At 39.3% G+C, this 23,185-nt stretch overlaps 1 protein-coding gene across 14 annotated transcripts in view; it reads right to left on the reverse strand.

Annotated features, from left to right (window-relative positions):
• Nucleotides 1–23,185, reverse strand: part of EHBP1 (EH domain binding protein 1) — a 206,588-nt gene that overhangs the window by 105,264 nt on the left and 78,139 nt on the right. For 10 of the 14 annotated variants that reach the window (XM_063152355.1, XM_063152346.1, XM_063152349.1 and 7 more), the window contains exons 7-11: nucleotides 21,832–21,971; nucleotides 15,819–15,923; nucleotides 14,993–15,115; nucleotides 6,721–6,973; nucleotides 210–393 (exon numbers count right to left, since the gene is read on the reverse strand). In XM_063152355.1, coding sequence (XP_063008425.1) covers nucleotides 210–393; nucleotides 6,721–6,973; nucleotides 14,993–15,115; nucleotides 15,819–15,923; nucleotides 21,832–21,971 — 805 coding nt within the window. The remainder of the gene's footprint in view (nucleotides 1–209; nucleotides 394–6,720; nucleotides 6,974–14,992; nucleotides 15,116–15,818; nucleotides 15,924–21,831; nucleotides 21,972–23,185) is intronic. The other 4 variants (XM_063152357.1, XM_063152356.1, XM_063152351.1 and 1 more) reach the window with 1 other exon arrangement.

Consider the following 23,185-nt stretch of genomic DNA (forward strand, 5'->3'; position numbering starts at 1 on the left):
TACTGTTACTGTTGTCATTAAACCCTTAAAGAAAAAATACCAGCTCCTACTGTTGCACCCTCCCTACGAACCAAGTGAACAGAGACAAGCCAACACCTTATTAAGCACTGGCAAAGCTTTAAGATGCCTGCAGAAACAAACAGGATGTTTACAATGCACAGAAAGGTACTCTTATGAACAAAGACAAAATTTTGGTATGAAAAGCTTACCTTAGGAGAGGAAGAAAGCTCCCTTGATGCAGGAATTGCTGACATGTTCTCACCCATGCCCATCTCTGTCTTTGGCAAGAGGTTTGGGGGTTCAGGAGCCTTTCTTTTCATCTTCTTTTCTGGTTCTTGCAGAGCAACTTTAATTAAAGCAGGGCTTGGTTTTGGTTCATAAAATGGATTTGATCTAATTGAAAGAAGGGAAACACATTTCTTTGCTATCTCCTTGGAAATAAAACCAAAAATAAGACCTGCTTAGGAAAGTCAATGACTAAAATGCTTTTACTATCCCACATAAGAATGTTTTACCTTTATACACTTTTAAACGCTACATTTTCATACAATTGAAAAGTGAGGTACAACAGTTAAAACGGCATTATTCAGTCACAATTTCCATATTTTTTATAGAGTGCCGTAAATTGCAGTTGTTTTATCAACCGCATAAAGCTAACTCTCCAATTATACTTCACTATCTATCAAAGAGTGATCTGATTTTATGATAGGATCAAAACCAAAAAATGTGAACGAAGCTGCTGGGTGCTTAACACTCTAATGAACAGGACAAAGATATTTTGATCAGGACAATTAAGAATCAGGCAACTGGTACAGCCATGCTCCCACAGGGCTTTGGAGGCCTCACTCTGGGCTGTCCAGTTTTGGAAAGTTTGGCCTCCATGGGTGCACGTTCAGCCTCCAGTGTATTTCAAACTCTGTAGCTTACAGGTGCCACACCATTTTAAGAAAATACCTTAGGTAATGGAACAGAGTAAGAAACCACATCTGACTTGCACATATCTCTCTGCAGACACCAGTAGGCATCACCTATTTTGAAAGTGGTTTTTATAACTAAACCTTATTTGAGAATGTTACAGAGCAAACATCATCCAACAAGTAGATGCAGTCCAAAGAATTATCCTTAACTTGGGTGTTTGTGTTCCAACTCTGCATTTGTACCACCCTAAGTAAATACCTCCATAACCAAATCCTGCCAAATTTTATGTTAGCTTGATACATCAAATACCAATCAATCAATAATATATCAAATAATGGCTTCTTCTACAGCAGCTTTGTATCCTGCTAAACATACTTAAGGGAATCTTTTTTGCACTGAATTATTTCATTATTAATACTATTTGCTTTTCACATTTTGCAATCCAAAACTGGACAGTTAGTTATGAAATGGATACATTAATTTATTCTTTTCCAGTCCCTCTTTCCCCTGCAAGACGTATTTATCACATATCTCAAACTATGATTCCAACAATCTATCTGCATACAGTTATTACATGCAGTGTAGCCAACCACAACAAATAACCTCAGTCCCTTGAAGTCCCTTAGAATTCAACTCTGGATGGAAACACTAATGCATTAAATAAAAGTCTACCTGGCTAGATCCATTAACAAATCCCTTTCGGGATCAGAGTCACTATTTTTAAGAGTATACACTATTTTTAAGAACTACAACAGCAGTAATAACCAACTATTCATCCAGTTGCTTTCCACACAACATCAAATTTCTCTCCTTTCTTTGTACTCGTAGTATAAAAACAGCTTCCAGTCTCTGAAAACAGACAAACTTTAGACTTTATTTTAATGCAACTTACAGTAATCCTGTTTTCACTGGGAGAAAGCAAGCAATTAATAACCCACACCACAGAAATCTACTTTTGAAAGGCAACATTTACCAAAGCACGTAAGTGAAAATCCGGCACAAAATCTCCAGATCTTTCTAACAATCTGCTGCTTCTGTTCCTTACAGAAAAAGACACCCAACTCCTGAAGCAAAAAGAAAGACTAGCACTAAAATAACTCATTTGTTGACTGAAGGCAACTTCCAGGTGCTCCCACTTTGCTGCCCATCAAGTGCAAAGCCACCAGCACAATCAAAACTAAAGGCAACCAAAGGAACAAGTTAAATGGAAACAGAAGGGTGCTTTCTATGGGAGGCAGCAGGAAAAGGAGGCATTCAGGCTGGAGTGGAGAATGCATCCAGCTGTCAGGAGCTCTAATTTAGCTGACAGCCCAGCTCAGCTGCCTTCAGACACCAGAGAGTTCAAAGGGAGGTGAAAATGAAGATAAAAGAGATAAAGGCTGAAGAACAATGCATTCTATGGGACAGCACAAGTTTTTATTTAGTTCCACAAGTCAGCCTTTGGAACAGCCAACAGGCACAGCATGTTTGGCAGGAATTTACCTCAGAATTAGAAAGGTGTATTTGTAAGGTGTTAAAATTAGTTTGGTGTGAGAAAAAACCCAACACCTTATCAATGAGAGTAAACAGGTCTGGAAGAACTATCTTTTGAATTTTTAAGCTCCAGAACTGCCTGCACTGCAGGCGTCATCCTGAAAAAATTGCTCTCTGCACCCACCAGAAGGAAGTGCTAAAAGGACTTCTTCCTCTAGAGAAGAACTTGCTTGAAAGCCAGGCTAAACCCTCACATTTTGATCACAGAAACAGACACAGGTACATGCACAGAACAGACATGCACATGTGCTACCTTCTACCTTCCTCTCTGCACTACCCTTAATTTGCCTTACAAAAATTGAGCAAGATTTTTGAAAAATAATGTTAATACAGGAAAAAAAAAAAAAAAAAAACCAAAATGGTTCTGTCCTGAACAAACTATCAAGTTTGAAGTCATGAGGATCTGATATATGCAGTAGAGTTTGGTCCAACAGCTTCCACGTGGCTCTAATAGAAATTAGGCATCTGAAAAGTCTGGTTGAAAAGAGCCTTAGCTAGAAAATATTAAAGCACTTTTTTTCTGAAGTCAACCCCATATTTACTGGTTCTGTGAAGTTATTTAATGGTTTCACACAAAATAATTTGTCCAAAGAGACACTACGCTGTCCTCCACAAAATTTAAAGAATTCAGACCTGACAAGACACCTGTCATTAAACTCACTGCCAATGTGGTGGCTTGTGGCTTCTTGTGCAACAGGCAACTTCAGCAGACGGCAACTCGATAGCCTTGCCAATTACACAGCGTAATTCTAAGCTATACAATGATTAACGAGATAAGAAGCCACAGAGCCAAATGATATTGGAAAGCAAGTTTTATTCTGACCAATTTAAAAATTATTTTGATCAGTCTTACCAGTTAGCTGAAAAGAAATTTAAAAATAAACATTTTACTGAGCAGGAAACCCAAAGCTGTCAGCATGGCAGGTTAAAAGGTCAGGCAATTTTGCCAATCACAAGAACTAAGGTTGAAAGCATTATACATTAAGCAGTTGTGAGCTGTGCTATTTTAAAATAATTAACTTCACTAGGTGTGCCATCCTTCACTAACAGGTAGATATTAATGTATAAAATTCAGAAAGACAAAGCAGAATTTTACACTATTGGTGAAATGTCCAAACTAACAAAATGTGTTCCTTATCTTCAGCTAGGTATGAGAATTTAGCCAGAGGAAGTATGTTTTGAGAGCACAGTTTTGCAGCAGTAAATGCACTGTCTCACCTAAGTCCCTCTGTGCCATGCAATGCCTCATGATGCTTATGCTCGTGACTGTGCTTTGTGTGTGCTATGAAGCATTAGCTCTCTTCACAAACATTAGTCAAATACATTTCAAAGAAGCGAATCACCCCAGGTAAATCCTTCACAGAGGTGCACTGAGGCCAAGTACCTTTTACATGATTACAGTGAGAGTCTGTAACAAAAATGGAGTCAGAGTTCAGCTCTTGGGGCACTTGGTGTAAGCTCCGAGTCCAGAATCAGAACTAGGGATCTGCCAGGGCACAGTGCCAGGGACAAGGCTCCTGATGCTAACTGCTGTGTCCATGCTCTCAGCACACAGCACTGCACTCCACACAAAAGGTAAGGGGAAAATGCCAAGCAGTACATTAAGGGAACTCCAATTAATAATTAAGACATGGGGGTAAAAATACATTGTATTTCCGGATAATCAATAAATCAGGGGCCTTCCATTTCTTCCGTTTCATGCCTTCCACCTACAGGTTCAAAAGGACACCTGGAGACAGCCCTTGACCAGTGGTAGTCGAAAATGAAAGAGAATTTTTAAAAACTCAAAAAACAAGATGTTATGAGAGAGGTTGAAAATAACATGCAAAGTTTTCTATTCTCATGATATGACTCAGTTGTTCAGCTTTGTCTTGAATACACTGCTCAGGCCAAGTCAACACATCTTAAAATAGACACATAGCAGAAGAAATAACAAGGTCCAGAGACGGGCGGTGGAAATGATTAGAGAGATGAAGAGACTTCTGTATGAAGAGAGATCGAAAAAGTTAGCACTCAGACAAGTGACAAGGAAAGGTGAACATGCTAGAGACAGACAAGACAACAAATGTTTATGACAGGTAAATCCAATATTACTAATTGCTGTTTTGATAAGCCAGCAGAAGAGACAGTATGGGATTGGAAAGGGAATTTATTTACAATCAACAGAAGAAACACATTGCATTAGAGATCTTGTTTTCTTGTGGAACTCTCTGCCACAAACTGACATGGAAACCTAGACTTCAGTAGGCTTGGAAGATTACCCACTTATGCAGATAATAAACCCATCAGTATTCACAGTAGGTAAAAACAATACACACCTAGACATAAACCCTCATGACTGAGGGCACCCAAAACCCACCAACTGGCACTGCCTGCAAAAATTTTGCCTTTGGTGCTCACCAGACCATGCCTTAGCAAAAGGCTAAATTTTTCTACTTAAAAATTTGAAAATTAAGGACATGAGATGAGGCAAAACAGTGTTTGTAGAGATGATCTAATATTACATGTCCTGTGTTTCTAGACTGGATTTTTATCATTCACTCATTCCTCCAGAGTGTTTCAGTATAAAGATTCAAGGGTGCTCCTTGCCACACCTCTACCCAATGCACTCAACAAATGATCCCCAGGTCTTTTTGTATGATGTATTGCTCCTGTAACTTCAGAGGAAAATGTGGGGAGGAAGACTACCTTGGGGGTCAGGACATAAAAAACTTTCATAAAAGATGTAAAAAGTTGATTTTAAAGTGTTTACTGACTCTTTATCCTTCCATCTTCCCATGGGACACTGCTTTATCACGAAAATACAGACCAGCTTTATGTTCAAGTAGAATCCACCTATGGATTTATCTTTATCTTTGGGGAAAAAAACAACGAAGCAAATGGAATTAAAACAAGAAGGAGGCTGTTGTTAACCAAGGGCTAAAGTCCAGTACACAGCAAAAGGAAGGGTTACAATCCTGCCACAAGCCCCTTTGGCATAGATGTGCTTAGGGTGGAAATGGAAGTAGAAACAGAAAACAGAAAATTCTTTACTTGCTCATCCATGTGGCTTTTTCTCTTTTTGTTCCTTCCAATCTTTGCTGTCCTCTACACCTGTACCTTGGTGGGTGTAAAATGCACACATTTTTATTCTCTACAGATTGTGGTGACCAGGGAATGACCAGGAATGCCTGGTGTGGTTGTCAGTGTGATCACTCTGTGCTCTGAAGACACAGGTGTTTGTTCAGGCACTGTCCTGACAAATGGAGCTGGCAGAGGCATCATTCCCAACACCCTTTATTTCTTTTTTTTCTTTTATTTTTCACAGACCAAACATCAACATTAAATCCATGGCTACAGAGCTATAAAAGGAAAAAAAAAAACTGCATAGCCCTTCATATGTTTCTATTAGAGTGCCTGGGAATCCTTCCATTTCCTAGACCACAGCTATCTACAGAGAAACAGGATGATGATGATACCGTATCTCTGTTAATACTGAAGCAATGTAAATGTCATGCCATGATAAATCTCATTAAATAATGCAAAATTAAATGTTAATTAGAATTGTTGTCTGTAAAATTGCTCAGATGTAATCACCATAAACTGTCTCATGAGTGGTGTGGTTGGTGACTAATGACCACAAACAAGGATTAAGGATGCACCTTCCAACCTCCCATGGAATTGCAAAAAGTTCTCTCTTCCTGATAGTTTCTATACTGTAATACAAGGCAGTCAGTGTGAGTTTATAAAAGTTTTATGTGAGGTCATGCTGAAAGAAACAACCTAAGTAAGTGCATATGGTGTTACTGTTCCCATATATATTCAGTTTATGAGAATCTCAAAATTGTACTGTGCACTATGCAAAATCCTCTTCCTTTTTACATACTGCATCAAGATAAAACAAACTCCCTGTTATCATTGGCAAAAATTATTATTTTTTTGTAGTAAAAATAATGGCAAAAAGGAGAAGAAGGCCCAAGGTCTTGCTCCTTTGATTTCTGGTTCATTTGCAATTGTCAGGGCATGAAGTGTCAGAAAGGTCCCAGACTTGTTCCCTATCAAGTTGTTTGCTATCAATAAGGCAAAGGAAAGTTCCTCACTGATCATGTTCAGATGAATAGCATGACCTGGGGGTATGGTATTTCCTGCTGCTGAGCTGCCCAAGGATGAGTCTGTCCTAAGGAGGTGATTAAGGATCACCATGGTTCAACCCAATACACCTCAAGATTAAGCCAGAGATCCCACTACTAATGTCTGCAAAGCTGCTGAAAGATGGAAAATCATACTTACTCATCCAGCTCTTCCTCCTCAGCTTTAGAGGTATCTGCATAGAGGTATTTGCTCATATCCACTGGCCTGATGTTTTTCCTTTTTGCAGGTTGTGGAGGAGAATCTCTTACAATTCCAGGTGCTTCAGGTGGGTGATCTGGCTCATCAAATGGGTTTAAGTACTCTGGGGCATCTTCATCCTTGAAGGGATTGTAACTGTCACCATAGAAACTTTCATCTGGCTTTGAAGATGAAGCTCTTTCAGGGTGGAGTTCTACCAAATAACAACAACAAAAAAGAAAATTAAACAGATTTAACAAATTAAAAAATTGAAACCATTTTATCAGATCTTTATATTTTAAAGGCACATGAAAAGGTCTGCTTCTTAACTCTCAATACATAAAGTTATAGCCTAAGGTGAATTTTCATGCTTGTTTATTCCAAAATAGGTCTTTCAAAAGGTCTTTTAATTTAGACTACATTGATTGAATAGGCTTCATTTTCTCACTTACTATAGCTCCTGCAACATCAGTTATTTGTCATATAAATGGCATCACAACAGATATAAAAACATTTTCACAAACTATTTGCCAATTTGTGTCCTAACAACATGTTCCTAATTATTTATTTGAGGTTTGAATAAATACAAAAGACATTCTGTATTTTATAATAATACTGGATTTTAAAATGGTGATAGTAAGTAGGTGGCCTTTTAATTTCTTAAAATTACTGAACTAAAAATCAGCTATTAAGTATGACCAGTAATTACATATCAAAACACATGTGCCTCTGTTAACAATACATAATCTCAGTGTAAAAACGGATTTAAATTAACCCTAAAGAGACAGATAATCAAATCACTCATCTTTTATTTGGATTGTACAACAAAAAGTTGTACAAGCTGGAGCTGCATGCTGTTCTCTGTGTAATGTCCTTTCTGCAGTGTCTGTTATTCTACACTGAATGGCTTCTGCATACTGAATAATGCCAATTCCCATACAGCAATACAACATTTGTAACAAAGACAAACAGGTAATGTTAATTTTACTGTTCTTGCAGCATCAAATAATCAGCAGCTCTGTTCAATACCAGATGTGATATACTTTCAAAATCCACACAAATAGGAACTTCAATGCAGCATCATTAAAACCTAACTTTCAATAACCATATCCATGTTATTCTTAACAACAAGTGTGTGCTTTTCACAGATATGGTTACAAAACTGGACTAAACATACTTCTAAGGTTAACAGAGCAACTCTAAAAGTTATTTGTGACAAGAGTCTAAAAAATAAAAAGATGGACTTCTAAGTGGATTTTTCACTGAAGAAATACTTGGGAAGATGAACTCTCTAGTCACACAATGAACAAAGGGAAGCACTGTGCTTAGGTGAGATTGGATGGATGAGGTACCAAAACTGCTAATCCTGGCAAATTGCTAGAAAATGTGAGAGTTCCTACCCTGCCAGCAAACATCCAGCTCACCCTGAACCCAGCCATTAGCACAGCCCAAGGTGATGGAAAGCCCTACCCCATGCAGTGTGACCAGCTCTAACTTACAGTGTGAACCAGAGCTATTCCTAGCTGGATAGGAATATGATCCCTGACTTCACCTCTCTGTGCACTGGACTAGTCACTGGATCAGGGCAAAGGCTCAGAGCAGGAAAGGCTTTAGCTCTTCTCAGCTCTACAGAGATCCACCTGCAGCCTGTGGAGGAGACCCAAGCTGGAACATGACCATACAGACAAACAACTGCAGGAAAAAGTCAGGGTGTGTGTTTGCAGTATGTCAGCTGTAGAGCACGTGTTTACTCCTACAACAGAGTAAATGCTTATCCCTTAAGAGAAGGGATAAACTATTGGGAACTTATGCTGGGAGAAAGTGCAGTTACTGCACAGCAGTATGTGTGTTAACCCTAGGTTATGGGTGATGTGATGATAAGCCCACATCCTTTGAAGAAAGCTGTTTCAGAGAAAGCCATAGTGAAATAACATTGAAGGTCTATAGCTTAACTGAAAAGGGAAAAGAAAGCATTCAAGGCAGAAATTCTTAAATGCACAAATATGATCAAATCAAGCAAGAATCCCTCAGAGTACTATAGATGAAATAGAGCAGAGCCCAATATCTAAAATGTATCTGTTCATTTATTTTAAGCTAAACTAGAAAAGTGGTTCCATATAGACATAGGTCATTCTAGTCTCCAGTGCAGGCGGCCAAGGCCAGCAAAAGCTTCACTCTGCTTGCCCTGAAATGTCCTCAGTGTGGGTATTTGCAGCTGAGCTGACTCCTTGACACTCAAAGCTTACACGTCCAAACTGTTTTTAAAGTCAGGGGAGTCAAATCCCACCCTAACTGTATATACTGTATACACCATGCCTTGAAGCTCATGGTAGTCAGAATACTACTCAAATATTACCCACAAATTTGGTGATTTGATGAACTAGAGCAAGCAGAAGTGCTCTGGAGATGCGTCCTCAGAAGACAGTTCCATACACAAAGCAAAAATAACTAATGCAGAAAAAAAGGACTAATACCTTGTTCAAATAGTGTGGCTTATTGACAAAGCTTTAACCAAACTTTTTACAATTTTAAACTTTGCTCAAATATTAGAATATTTTATCAAGAGAGTGGACAACCACAAATAGCTGCTTCTGCAACTCCATATGATGGATCATTGCACCTGCACATGAATCTGTTGATAAATACACATTATCATATCTGAGGGAAACCTTCTGATAACACACAAGAAGGAAAGTCAGTAACACATCATGAAGTTAAAAACATTCAGGGAAACAATCTCTTAAAATTATGTTGTAAGCTTTTATTTTTAATTTGCTTTTAAGTGTCTCCTGGAAACAATGAGTTAAATGCTTGTTTAAATCTGATACATTTTAAGGGGCAATGCAAATGGTTTTTGCAATTCTTTCTATTTCAACACTGGATCAAGTGCTGTAACCCTAACTATGACAAAATTCTTTCTCTTTTTCATAGGCTCAACAGGAACTACATGTTTGGCCTTACACACACAGTGTTACGTATAAGTGCTCAGACACCTCTGGATTGTTGTTAACTAAAATATTTCACAAAATCCTACACATATGCTGAAATTTTAAAAGCTTCTAAAAATATCATTCTCATTACACTTTTAGAGGCAGAATTTTGTAGAGGCTCAGCTAAAACCCACTTAACTTGGCTACTCATTCTCTCTACTCTTGCCATTCAGGATTCCATTTTCCTCCCCCTTCTGCTTCCTTCAATGTTCCCACAGGGACAAAGGGTTCCCACAAAGGTCCCCATCTGAACCCAATCAGGTTCTCTCCCATGAGGTCTCTGAAATGCTTTAGAACAACTTTTGTATCAAATGTTGGTCATCACAAGCTTCTCAGGAACAAATTAAGTTGTTGTGATGATGACTCAACAGCACTGCTCCTAAAGTCACACCCACTGTCACCTGTCACTTTTCTGTAACAGACTCAGTTTCTCAAAGAGCTAATGATGCTGAGAAGTGCACTTTGGCAGACTAAAGATACAACAGCTTAGAAGGGGTCTATTTCCCTCTTGAAGCTGCTTTTACATTCAGAAGGCAGCACAGATTCCCTTGCTTTCTCCACATCATTCATCACAGCTCCACAAGGACTCCAGTCTCTACACTGATATAAATTAAAAAAAAAAAAAGTAAAAGATGCTTGCAGTTTGGCACATTAAGGGTCAAACACAAAATAATTTTGCATGATTAAGTAATAAAGCCACAGGGGTAGGAGTGACAACAAGAGAGGTAGAAGTATTACTCCAGCAGAAGCACCAGCTGCTCTTGTGCCAGATTCTGGAAACATTACTTGCCCTGACTCCACTGAGAAAGACTGTTTGTGATAATAATCACTCTGGCACTACCTATCTGCACAATCAGCCAGAGCATCTCCAGAAATCACCCTGCCCTTCAACCCACTTGCCTTTTGTAACACAAACACATTGTGACACATCCCTTAAAACCAAACAAAACCTCCACCAAAACATGGCACGTAGCACTTTCCCCTTGGCAGAGGATGAAAGCAGCAGCCACATGTGAAAGGTGCTGGGTTACGCCATGGGCTGCAGGCACACGGGCACCAGGGGATGGGAGCACCCAACAAACAGCACCAAGCAAAGCTGCAACTGCCCACTGCTTCTAGAAAGAGTAAAGACTGGCATCCCCATTCACCACTGGTGACTTGCTGATCCTTTTATTCATACACTCACAACACACTGCTTTTCCTGAAGAAATAGAAGGGACAGAGGCACCATTTTCCTCTCAATTGGTTCCTGTGCTGCTCTGCATGTAGGAGTACCCTGGAATGATTTGGGGTTTGCTGCTGCATTGTAACACTGTTCATTTTCAGAGTAAAACATGCTGCAGGGAGCTCAGAAGTCCACGCACAAGGTGATGAAATACACTGCTGAAGTAAATGGTGGTCTAAATGACAGGGGGTACCAGCAGAGAGTTACCCTCATGTTTCATGTGTGTTGTATAGGTCATACACTACTTAAAATTTTGTATTCCCTACCAAATTAAAAAAAAAAAAATCTGGAGTGATGAAAGAATGTTGTGGTTTTCTACTTTCATTTGTTGTACATGTTGACTTCCCCAAGTACGTATTTTGCACAGAAATTAACTGATTTTATAATTCTGTTGCACTGTGACTAAAAATCCAAAAGGCTGTCCTCATACGATCATACAAGGGTAATCTAGTATAAAGCTGTAGAGATACAGTGTTCAAAATGATAATTTTTGATTTTCCCAGATTTCTAATGTCTAGCTGACTTGGGAGACACAGAGGGAATAAGCCTCAATTTGACATGTCAACCAAGAAACACATCTGAAGATTTTTTTTGAGGTGACTTGTTGATATGCACATTCACTCTGCTGTATGTGTAAAATCACTGACACTGAGGACTTTTTAAATCCCAGCAGCATCCAGAGCCAGCTTGCTGATGACCCTCTGCCATGCACCACACCTACAGCGTGCACTCACGCCTTTAGTTTCTCTCCACCCCACATTCCCAGGGTTAAGTGATTATGGGATTAGGAAGATAGAGGGAAAGTAGCTGGTTTGTGAACAGGCACAAGAAATATCTGTCTAGGAAACAAGTATCTACGGGCAAGTAATCCTCCTTTCTCTATGAGTGACTGTCAACACATACATATTCATACTCTGGGTAACTCTGAGCACACATGTTACAGGCTTGATAGGAATATCCTTGGAATATCCCTGCCAAATAGCAAATCATGCCTCCTCACATCTGATGGCAAAGTACTCAGAAAGGAGGCTCCAGCTGGCTGCTCTGCACGTCTTGGGGAAATTAAGTAACAAATTCTAGAGAAGAATCGGAACTTTCGCAAAGTCTAAGTTCCAGATTATGCCTTGTCCAGATAAAAAGATAAAGAGACTAACATGTAAGTGAACAGAAAAATACTTCATCCCTGCACACATAAAAAGTTAATCTCTTGATTTAAGCAGATCACAAGACAAGTGAAACAGGTAATGTGACTCTTTAAGCCTGTAGGAGAAAGCCTGCCTTAAACTCCTGAACCTCTGTCATTCTCTCGAGCTTCTGGGGTGGCCACCAAAAAGGTAACATTCACTTCAGGATGCAAAAGCAAACAAGCAGGCACAGTCTCAAAGAGCTTCCTAGAAGTAGATGGCAGTATTAAAAGTTTCACTGAAGTCTCAGAATAGAAGAATCATGAGTGAATAATGGGACACAAACAGGGCAGCCTTCAGTAGCTGGGCAAAAGGATATGAACAGCTACAATATTGCGTAGCCTTAAAATGCATTTCAAAACAAAGGGAAATCTCCCCAAAATGGTAATGTCTAGATGCTCCCCATGTAGAGACACTGATCCAATTAGCCATAAAAATACACAGCAGATTCTCCTGTTGCTGGAGACCAAAACCATCTTCTCTAATTCGTCTCAGCACCATTTTTTCTCCCCCTCAACTTTCTGTGGAGGAAGAGGACTGGAGGAAAGGCACATGTCAAGAAGGCCAAGCAAGGTAATGGGAACACAACCAGTTCCCATTATAGGGACAAGACAGTGGAAGAACCAGTGATTCTCAGAGGTGTCTGAGGTAAAAAGAACAATCCCTCAGAAGCCAATCATCATAACATAAAAGCTTTAAAAATGCCACACCAGATGTCTAACTCTTTGTCTGATAGCCTGGGAATCACTCTTTCAGCTGATCTTCCAGATCTTTCTGCCTGGTTTAGTGCTCCAGGAAGACACCGTCACATGAACCTTACAGAAGATCCACTCCTCCCAAATAAAAAACACCTTATGACATAGTAGGAAGAATCTAGTGACACCCTGTTTATCCCAAACACTGTCCTGTTATGGTATATTGACTGCTGCATGACAGTGACTTGTGTGTGGGAGTAACACTTGGTATTCACACACCCAACAACTCAGCATTGCTGCCCACAGCTGGAGATGGGACTCAAAAGTGATTACAGAGACTGTCCTAAGCACACAGAACAGACCCAGAGATATGGAAAAGTGTCCACACCTCTGACTGAAGATGACTGTGGAGGCAGACGTCACCAAAAGAACCACAATCAACTGAAAAAAACCATGCCCCTGATAGACTGGGAGTGTTTTAGGAACATAAGCAAGTTGATGTCTTGGATGCAGGCTGCTCACAGTGAGCTTGCCACGAGTTATCGAGCTACACCAGTACTAAGAAACACCACCAGCTGTTTCTCTCTGTCCCCAAGATGAAAGAAAGTCACTGTATTTTGGGGCCAGAACACCCACTGCTTTCTTCCAGAGTGAGTTCTCTCTGGAAAGGAAAGTTTGGTTTGGAAAAAGCAGTTTAGGTAGGATAGGACTTGTACAGCTTTCTCCATGGAGAAGGGAGCTCTTCTTTCTAAAGCAGAGAAGGAGGAAAGGAATATAGACCATGGCTCTTAGAGCAAGTTATTTATGGACTACCAGAGAAGTTTACATTCCCACTTACTCTGCTTCCTTCAATGATCCTAAGGGATCACTGTCAAGGAACAGACAGGAAATAAAGCCAAAGATTAAGACACCAGAACTTAATCCATATATATTGGTATCTACAAAGCTGAAATAACTCACTTCTGCAGCTCTAGAAAAACCTGTCAACTTTATAGGAAGGAGAAGGTGCCCAGGATAGTGGCTTTATGACTTCAGTTGCCAAATACAGAAAATAGTGCAACGTCCCTGTTTCAGAAATACAAGCTGTGAGTCACACCACAGCCAAAGTGACAGGACTTGATCTCCACCCACATCATTCCCTGCGGACTCTGAAGGCAGAAAAACTGCTGTGAGTAAACATTCAGCTTGTCCAAAGAAAGCGAGTGACCACAGGGGAAACTTCAGCTTGGAAATCCATTCTCTTTGACCCGACCTTAGAAATCCCCTGGCTGCACCCCGGGCTGCTCCTGCTCAGTGTGGTTCTTCTCCATTGCCATTACAGAGTGACTTGGTATTTTCTGTAGGAAGAGAAGTCTTGGAGCTTTGAAGAGGAAAGGCTGAGTACAGCTTCAAACTTGGGAATCAACTATGAATTGGCCTTTTGAGCTAGAAGTGATACACCCAGCAGATGGGAGCCTGCATATCTGGGCATGGAGTTGAGGACAGAAGAGATGTTTGCTGTCCTGGTGCTCCCTTCTGTCCTTATGGCCAAAATCTTATCAGATTAAAAATTTACAGGGGTTGTACATCTCACCCAAATGGAACAAGAATGGGCATGTCAGTCTGGAAAGGGGATTAACACCTAGCATGTGGTGCAAGGCACAGTGCCAGAAGGCTTAACTGAGGAAGCTATAAAAGCAAAAAAAAAAAAAAAAAGGAAGAATAAAAGAGAGAAAATTAAATTGTAATAATGAAGATTAGTGCTAACCAAGAATAGCTGAGATGCAGTGAAGATTGCAGTGAAGGAAATTATGATATAAACCATCACCCACGTGGAGCAGGGCTGTCTGACAGAATGTGTTGCTCATTCATACCACATAAGGTGAGTACTAGTAACACACCTGAGAGGTCTAAAAGTCTCTGCTTCAGCTGCTAGCCCCCAGTGACAAATATGAATGTGTCTCAATATAAAGGATGTGACTCCAAGAATAAAACAATTTTCTAGCAGCAACTGGATCATTGCTATTGCTACCTCAGTGCTATATTAAATAATTGTATTTAATCAATTAAAATTTTTCATTTATCGCCCTACAGAAATAAAAATCATGTTTCACAAAGCATTTGAAAGTAGCAATGAATTATGTAAAACAAGTTAATTACCTTCTACATCAGGGTCTCCAAAGGGATTTAATTCTGCTGTGTCAGGATCTCCAAAAGGGTTCGTGCTGGAGTTGGCCGGGTCTTGCTCGCCTTCATCCAGAAAATTAAGCTTATTGATAAGCTCTACGAACAAATTGGAATATTGTTTTAAAATAGATACAAACTGTTCATCCAACATATCTGGAGCTCAAAAAGCTCCGTGTCAACAGTCCCTCGAAACACGGCACCAGGGTATGGCACGAACTGCACAACTAAGTTAACACAGTCCAGTAAGTACATCAACAAAGGGAAAAAAAAAAGTGAAATGAATGAAACTTCTATTTGCTGATCAGAACATTATGTAACAGAAATGACTTCTAAAAAAGCCTTCTCTTTCCTTCGTTAAATAAATGTTGTGGAACATCTAACGAGCTAAATACAGTGATTTTGATTGTTCACATACACACTAACTACCGGCAGGAAATTTTAATTTTTGGATGTAACGTGCACATAAAAGCAGAGAGAGGACATTTTGTCACTTTAGAAAGGTCAAGTATTACTGATTATACAACTACTGTTTTAAGCTTAGGGTCTGGTGGTTCCTCTTTATTTTTTTTTGTAATTTTTTTTCTTTCTTGTTCATTATCAGATGACAACGGAGCTGTAGCGGAGACAGGCTCTTTCTCTATCATGTTGTTACCTGTTGGATGCACTACAAATTACTGAGAGTCATGCTGGGTGGAAGCACAGAGATAAAACTGACAGCTGAATACAGGCAGGAGTCAAAAGGTAATGGGTCACAGTAAATACAATCAGAAACAGAAAGAAAGGATGAAAGCTCATAGACCTTCAGAGGAACTGGCTGATTTAGCTGAAGGCATATTTGCTCGCTTTATGCAGTCATCTTGATCTTCATCTAAGCTGCTCAGAGCATTCAACTGGTTTACAATTTCTGTAAATAGAAGCCAGTCAAGACAAACGTAAGGCAAGGGCATTTAATGAAACAGAAGTGGAACGAAGACTGTTACCAGAAAGAGAGAGAGCAAGGGAGAGAGGGTAAAAGAATATATTTAGAACGAGTCCTTACAATTATATAACAACAGCAAAGTACCTGTGTAGGTGCTTCAAGGATAATTTAACATGAAACCCAGTTAACACGACATAAACAAAACCTAGCCAGGTTATGGTGTCAGCAACAATAGTTAGTTTTATGAGGATGAGTATTATGCACAATCAGTTGAAAATTTAGATAGGTGTACTTGATATAATTTAAAGATTTTTTTCTGCTCATGAAGAAAACCTAATTATGCAAACATTGTTGATCAACACAAATCAGCCCCAGAACAAATTATCTCCCTCCCAAACCCTTAAGGTTACAGCAAACTAACCCATACAATATGCATTTTAATCTTTTTTTGTTTATATACACACTCTGATTATTTAACATTTGCAATTAGTCACCATTACATTTCTGATCTACGACAAGATGAATTTACCTAAATAGTTCTAAAATACATGATCAGTATTGTGGCAGGAGAATGCAAACTGAACATATGTATCACCTGAATTTTCATTGTCATGCTATGTAAGTAACATCTTGCTGTTTGTTAGAATCCTATTTCACCTTCTATCCATACTGGAGAGCTCTAAATTGCCATGAACTAGTAATTTTAAAATGTGTTAAATGTTTAATTTTAGTCAAGATGGGGATGACCCCTTAATTCTGGAAAGAAAGAAACAAAAAACAACTGAGTGGCTTCTAGCCCAAGGGGGAAAATTCCTCTCTGCTCCCCCCTAACGCAGTCCCATCCACAGCATCTGACAAATGGAGCTTCTGCAGTAATGGGGATTGAGCCTGGGGCATCTCTGAGAGGCCTGAGCGTTGGTTTCTGTGGAGAGGGGACAGCCTTCCTCAACCTTCCACATGACAAACAGGCAAGAGAAACCTGTGCAGGAGAGATGATCCTGCTTGTTGAATACCACTGCCCCACTGACAGCCTTTTTCATCTCCTGTCCTTTCTCCATGAAATAAATGGATTATGCCTTCCGGTATCACCAGCTAAGTTAAAGCTTCATGCCAGTCATTCTTTTATTTCCTTTAAACTTTAATTTCTTGTGTACACAAGAAGATACCTCTCAATAACACTTTTTCATTTACTGCTGTTTTGAACTTGACTTTTTCTCATCTGGCTTTTGTTTGGGAAAGGAAAATTTGTCTTTATTCAATGAACTAGTTTTAGGGAGCAAGATATCAAACTGAGGCAAAAATCGAGTAGTATTCAGACTGTCCCAACTCATGTTGGTGCTTATGGATGCCCAGAACTTCCTAGTCAGGGGGGCTTTTTCATGCTTTTTCATAGCTGACACACTGACACCCCTCCTGACTTCATGCCTTTACAGACAGCACAAAGAAACTGAAGCCCAAAGCAGACCAGAACCTGGTAACACTTCTGTCACATGGATAAAAACTTCTTTGGCAAATTTAAACTGCTTTGCAAAGACATGCCAATCTTCAAATTACCAAGGAAAATCACCTACTCTGCCAATATCTATTGGGCATCCTAAATGCTGACAGTGACAAACCCCAAGCAGGATTCCTCTGTAATGTATCTCCCTCCTGATCTTGACCTTAAAGCATAAATCTGCTTAGATGGTTTTACATGTATATCTGTCTACATGGAGTTAACTTAATCATCCTCACTTCCTTATTTTTAGCTCCAACAGACAAGACTAATATCCTAAAAAATAACACCAAAACTGTCCCAAAACTTCGCTTTCTCAGTATAAAACCATACATACAACTGAGAAATCTACATAATATAATACTATCTTCTGGGAATTCTTAGGACTCAAGATAGACAATGGAACATACCTTCCTGTACTCAAATAAAACAGAGCTGACCTCATAAAACAGCAGTACTAACGAATTAGTAGTTAAAACCAGGCTCAGATGCTGACATGATTTACAATCTATTATGTCAGCATGTGGAAAAAAAAAACCCAAAACAATTATAATTCAGTTTTTATTGTCAGAAAATAACAAATTAAGTTCAGAGCTTTAAAAAGAGGGAGTTCTTTGATGTGGTCTGAATCACCTGGTCTTATCTGCCAACCTAAACACCCATACGCACTACAATGTTTCTCATTACAATATTAAATGGTTTATGTCATATTTTGGAGTATGGAAATGGTAGGTTGGAGATTTATATCCTATATTATCTTTTATAAATCTCATTATCTACAAACACACATTAGCTTGTTCTACAAGTATGTCACATAAATCACTGGTTTGGGTTTTGGGTTTTTTTTTTGTTCTTCTCTCTTTCTTTTTTCTTTTTTTTTCTTCTTTTTTTTTTTTGGTTTTTTTTTTTTTTTTGTTTTTCCAAGCAGCTTGGTGATCCTGACAAAGAAAAAGAGTAAATGTACCAGAAGTTGCCAGGAGAGGTATGGTTTTACAAACTGCAAAAAAAGGGTCACGCATATTGTTACCCAGAAGCTTGCTCTTGAAACGTGCTGGGATTCAGGCTCCTGCAATAGGTAGCACATGGGCACATTCCTGACTCCATGTGGTGCCCCAAGACAGACACTGTGCTCCTGGGCAGATGGAGCAGAAGGCAGCTATTAACCCCAGCAGGAGGCTCCAAGTAGGAATTAAAACATTAAGAGAAGCACATTTATTACTACCCTGTTTGTGAGTTATGAGGCACATTTTCTCCAAGTATGAGATGTCTTGTGTTCCACTGAAGACTAAGGACAGGATAATTCAGGGAGGTTTAAATCCATTATATTGACAGCGTAGAAACTAAATATTTTAAATTTAATTCATGGCAACAAACAATTTTCAACTTCACACAGAACAGTTGGGGGAGATATGGCTTTTACACATGAAAAATTTCAACAAGAAATACTGGGAAGGAAGTGGAATGAGATTTCTCCAAGTGAAAGCAGTGCTTGAAATGGAAAACATCTTTCAGTCTGGTCAGTTGTACAGCAGCAGTTCCATGCTGACCACCCCAAATTCCACTGCTTTTGAGGTCAGTCAGTATTGCACCATCTACTTCATAGCTGAAGAAACAGAGGCACAGATACCTACTCCAAGTTAGGCAACCCATCAAGGAAGAGAAGCAGCATTTCCTAACTCACCTGCACCATCTAGAGCCCCACACAGCAGATCTCCCTTGCTCTCCCAGCAGTGGATATATATGTTCATCTATGAAACTGCAACTTTGGCACAACAAAAAAGAACCCCCACAAACAAAAACCAATAAAAATTGTTGTACACTGCAAAAAGGAGCAGTGTCTAATAAAAGACTTGCAGCACCTCTTGCAGCTGTGCCTTGGGAACAATAATGTTTCAGACATCAAGTCAGCAGGGAGAAAACCCGGAGTCCAAAGTAGGAGAACAATCCTTCCCTCCTTGCTACTCATTGCAAGGCCAATTACAAACATTAACTGTGTGCTGCTCCCATCATTTCCAGGAGGTGTTAGAGGCAGTATCCCCGTTTTACAGCTGGGAAAACAGGCACACTGAGGTGAGGGATTTGCCACGCGGCACTCTGAGTCAGTGAGGCATTCCAGCTCCTCAGCTGCCAACACCCAGCACAGCACAAGAGGAGAAAATGTTGGTAGCAGCAAGCTTTCAAAAGAGTTATGTAACATCCTCAATTAACTTTATGGTATTTTGTGAACACAGCTTTTGAAAGAATTCTTTGCTACATCAGTTTTGTTACATTTCCTTCTTTCTAAATTTTTCCCTGCTCTTCTACAATGATTCCTAAGTCTTTCTCCCTTGCTTCCTCAGCTCTTCTACCTTTCCCCATTCATTATATTTATTGCAGGAGTCACTGCAATTGCCAATGAAATCAATCTTGAACACATGTTGAAATAGATACTTTACATCTTCTTTATTAATGTTTACTTACTGCCCTATGTTTTATGTTCTCCCATTTGCTTGGGAAATTGCATGCACTCATTCCCCTTCACCATCCCTCTCCTTCTCAAAGGTGGGAAAAGCTGGCCAGGCTCGTAAAGCAACTCAGCTGTTGTAACCAACATAAGAAGAAAAATTCCAAGGCTGACCTTCCTCATGTCATGATTCATTTACAAAAAAACCAATCCAACACTCCCATCTTATATGGTTAGAAAGTAGTATCAGAGCAGGTTGAGAAAGGCACAGAAATTGTGTATTCCAGAAGTATTTATTGCTTCTGCCTTTCATGGAGGTATTGTTAGTTTTGAACAGATAATTTTGGCCTTTGCAATAGCAGATGGAAAAGCTGAAATGACTCTAAAATAGCTTGTGTTGCACATCAGCCAGCTCACCCTTGCCATCTATCTCCAGAGATGTTCACTCCATACCCAAAGGATAGTAGACAGCCTAGTCTAACCTAGATCAAACTTTTGCTTGTTTAGGAATCATTGAGTGCTTGTTGAGTGCTGCAAAATCAAGTGTTGAGAAGCAAGATCAGATGCTTTTCACCTGCTGCCCTTCTGCATCTGGGTTTTCTGTAGCCCTCAGTGCCGTACCCAGGCAGATCCTAATAAAACCCTTGTGCACAGCAGTTTCTATAGACTGAACATTACCCCTCCTTAGTTTGGCCTTCTCTGTGATTATCCAATGGCCCGGTGGACACGTCAGGTTTTGGTTTATGTTGTGATCTGATTTATTCTGGTTACACTGGGAAAGAAGTAAACCCTGCAGAATGATTTCAGTGTGACCAGACTGGTATATCTCTGCTCCCAGACCAAGAATACATTATCCTGGTTTCTCAAATATCTCACTCCACACTTTCCAATATGCTCTGTGCCAGACACATACAGCATAACTAGAGATTTGGCCAGGGTAAAAAATGTTTAATTGAATATGTAAAGCATACAGAAAACATATTTGCATCCTTTCACAACACTAAATGTAACTAAGTAATAAATGCTTCAGGCTGAACCTTTTGATTGCAACGAAAGCTCAAAAAGAAGTGATGAAAGTAATGTTTCATAACACTGAACCAATGTTCCTCTGAATTTTCAAGAACAGATTTGACAATTCACTTCTCCACTCGAGATGCTCTTCCCCCACTTTGGAGAAGGCTCCCTTTATTTCAGACATTTTGAAAGAGCATTGGAAGTTATGAAGTCTGGCACCAGAAGTTAATTTTCTTTTCCTGATTCATTACACAAAGAGTTCCTACAGAACCCATCTGGAGCAATACTACACACTGATCTCTACCAACAATTTAACATCATCTCATCCTGATCTGACTTGCCTCGATTAGTTCAGCTATCCTGAACACACTAAGCATTTTCATCAGCAATTCAAATGTGGTTACACTATCTCACTTCAAACAACTTCACTATCAAATTCATTAAAGTCCTTTAACAGCCTCCCAGTTTCTTTTCCATGAGACACCCCCACCCAAAAGGCAGCAATATGCAGCCTGGAATTGCCATGTTATTGAGCAGAACCTCAGCACTTGTCCATGGCACAACTCATTTCGCAGTTATTCTCATGAAGTGCCTTCATTATTTCACTTGGGCCTCTCCTCCTGTCTTCTCGCTCACTGACCCTCTCCCTCAGCTTTTTCTGCTCCTCTGCTCATGCTGGTTCTTTGCCTCCCTAAAATGTTACCTACTTAGTGCATTCTCTCCCCAAAACAGGACACACACACACAAATCAAGGCTCTTGGATTCACAAGTAATAAACTTCATTGAGTTATGGATGGGTTCCTCTTCAACCAAGCTATCCTAAATATTGTTTTGGTTGTTAGGATTTTTTTAAAGTGAAATAAAAATATAGCATAAGGATTTAAAAAAAGGGACAATAAGCAAAGGAAACTATATTTTACAATGCCTGTGGCAAAACCAACCTGTAATTTTTGCAGCCTTTTCCTCTTGATTCACTCTGTTTTCTTCATCTTCTTCATTGTCTTCCTCAAAATCATCTAGGTTACCAATATCAGCTTGTTTCATACTCATCAAACTAGCCAGGCTTTGCATGTCTTCATCCCTAAATAACAAACATGACACCAGGCATTAAAATGCAGATTGTTAATACCACATTTGATATTACTGCATTCTTAAAAAGTCTTTAAACATTTTGATGCTTTCTTCAGGGAGGTCTATGATATCAGATCTGATCTTGAATATGGTGAAAAAACAAAATTAATACAACTCATAAATATATATCAATTTCTGAAGGGAAAGTTTTTAATCAACAAAATTGTAAAGGGTAAAAAAATACTCTTTGCATCAAGAGTTAATTTAACAACTGCTTCCTAAAATTTTAAACCAGCCCAGAAAGGCTGGCAAATGCTTGTTGCCTGGTCTGCTTTGGTAAAAGTGAAAATGCTTGGCCAGACCTACTGCCCACATGCTGTGTGCAATGCCTACATTCATTCATAACTCCTGATGCTGTTACAGGATTAAAATCCCTTCTATAAATATCTGAAATCATTAACAAGATTAAAAAAAAAAAGGCAGTGTCTATTTACACATACTGGAAACCAATGCTTTCACAAAGAGCAGCTTTTTTCAGATGCCTTGTTCAGGGTGCTATGAAAGCCCTGTCAATAACTTACAATCTAGTGTGGCCACATTTCTTTTCACAGAGAAAAGCAAGGCTCAACTTCCCAAAGATATTTCTGGGATTCACATTCCCTGAACCTCAGAGAAAGAAAAAACAGTTCTTATCACATTTACTGCTCCTGTGTTTTAGAACAAGTAAAATGCATTGTAGAAAACTGTTTACCTGAAGAAAATTAATAATTGAATTCTAGTGCGAGTGTTTTGATTCATTAATTAAATTAAATCCATGTGTGTGTGTTGGGACTATCAGCTAACAGTCACGAAATTCTATACAGTTAAGTGCTTGTGCAAATTTAGTTTAGATGTAATATAGTATAGAATGATATGGTACAGTAATGTAATTAACTAACTTTCTAATATCCATAAAGTCAGATGCTTCGTCGGAGTTACCTCCTTTCTGATAATCTAGAACCAAGTGAGTGAGTCAAGGGAGAGGTAATCAGCGCCCAAGAGAACTCTTCCCACAGGATGCTCTTGTGCTCAACCCAAAATCTTAACTCTAACTCCACCCTCCCTCACCTTCCAACTGGCTTTGTCCTTATTGCATTTGTGAAATATCAGTGGGTTCCCTTGAAATCTGCCAAGAGTATTGTTGGATGAGGACACACATGAACATAAACACACACTCCCACTAAT

This window comes from Melospiza melodia, chromosome 3 (assembly GCF_035770615.1).
Source record: "Melospiza melodia melodia isolate bMelMel2 chromosome 3, bMelMel2.pri, whole genome shotgun sequence".
Taxonomy (NCBI): Eukaryota; Metazoa; Chordata; class Aves; order Passeriformes; family Passerellidae; genus Melospiza; species Melospiza melodia.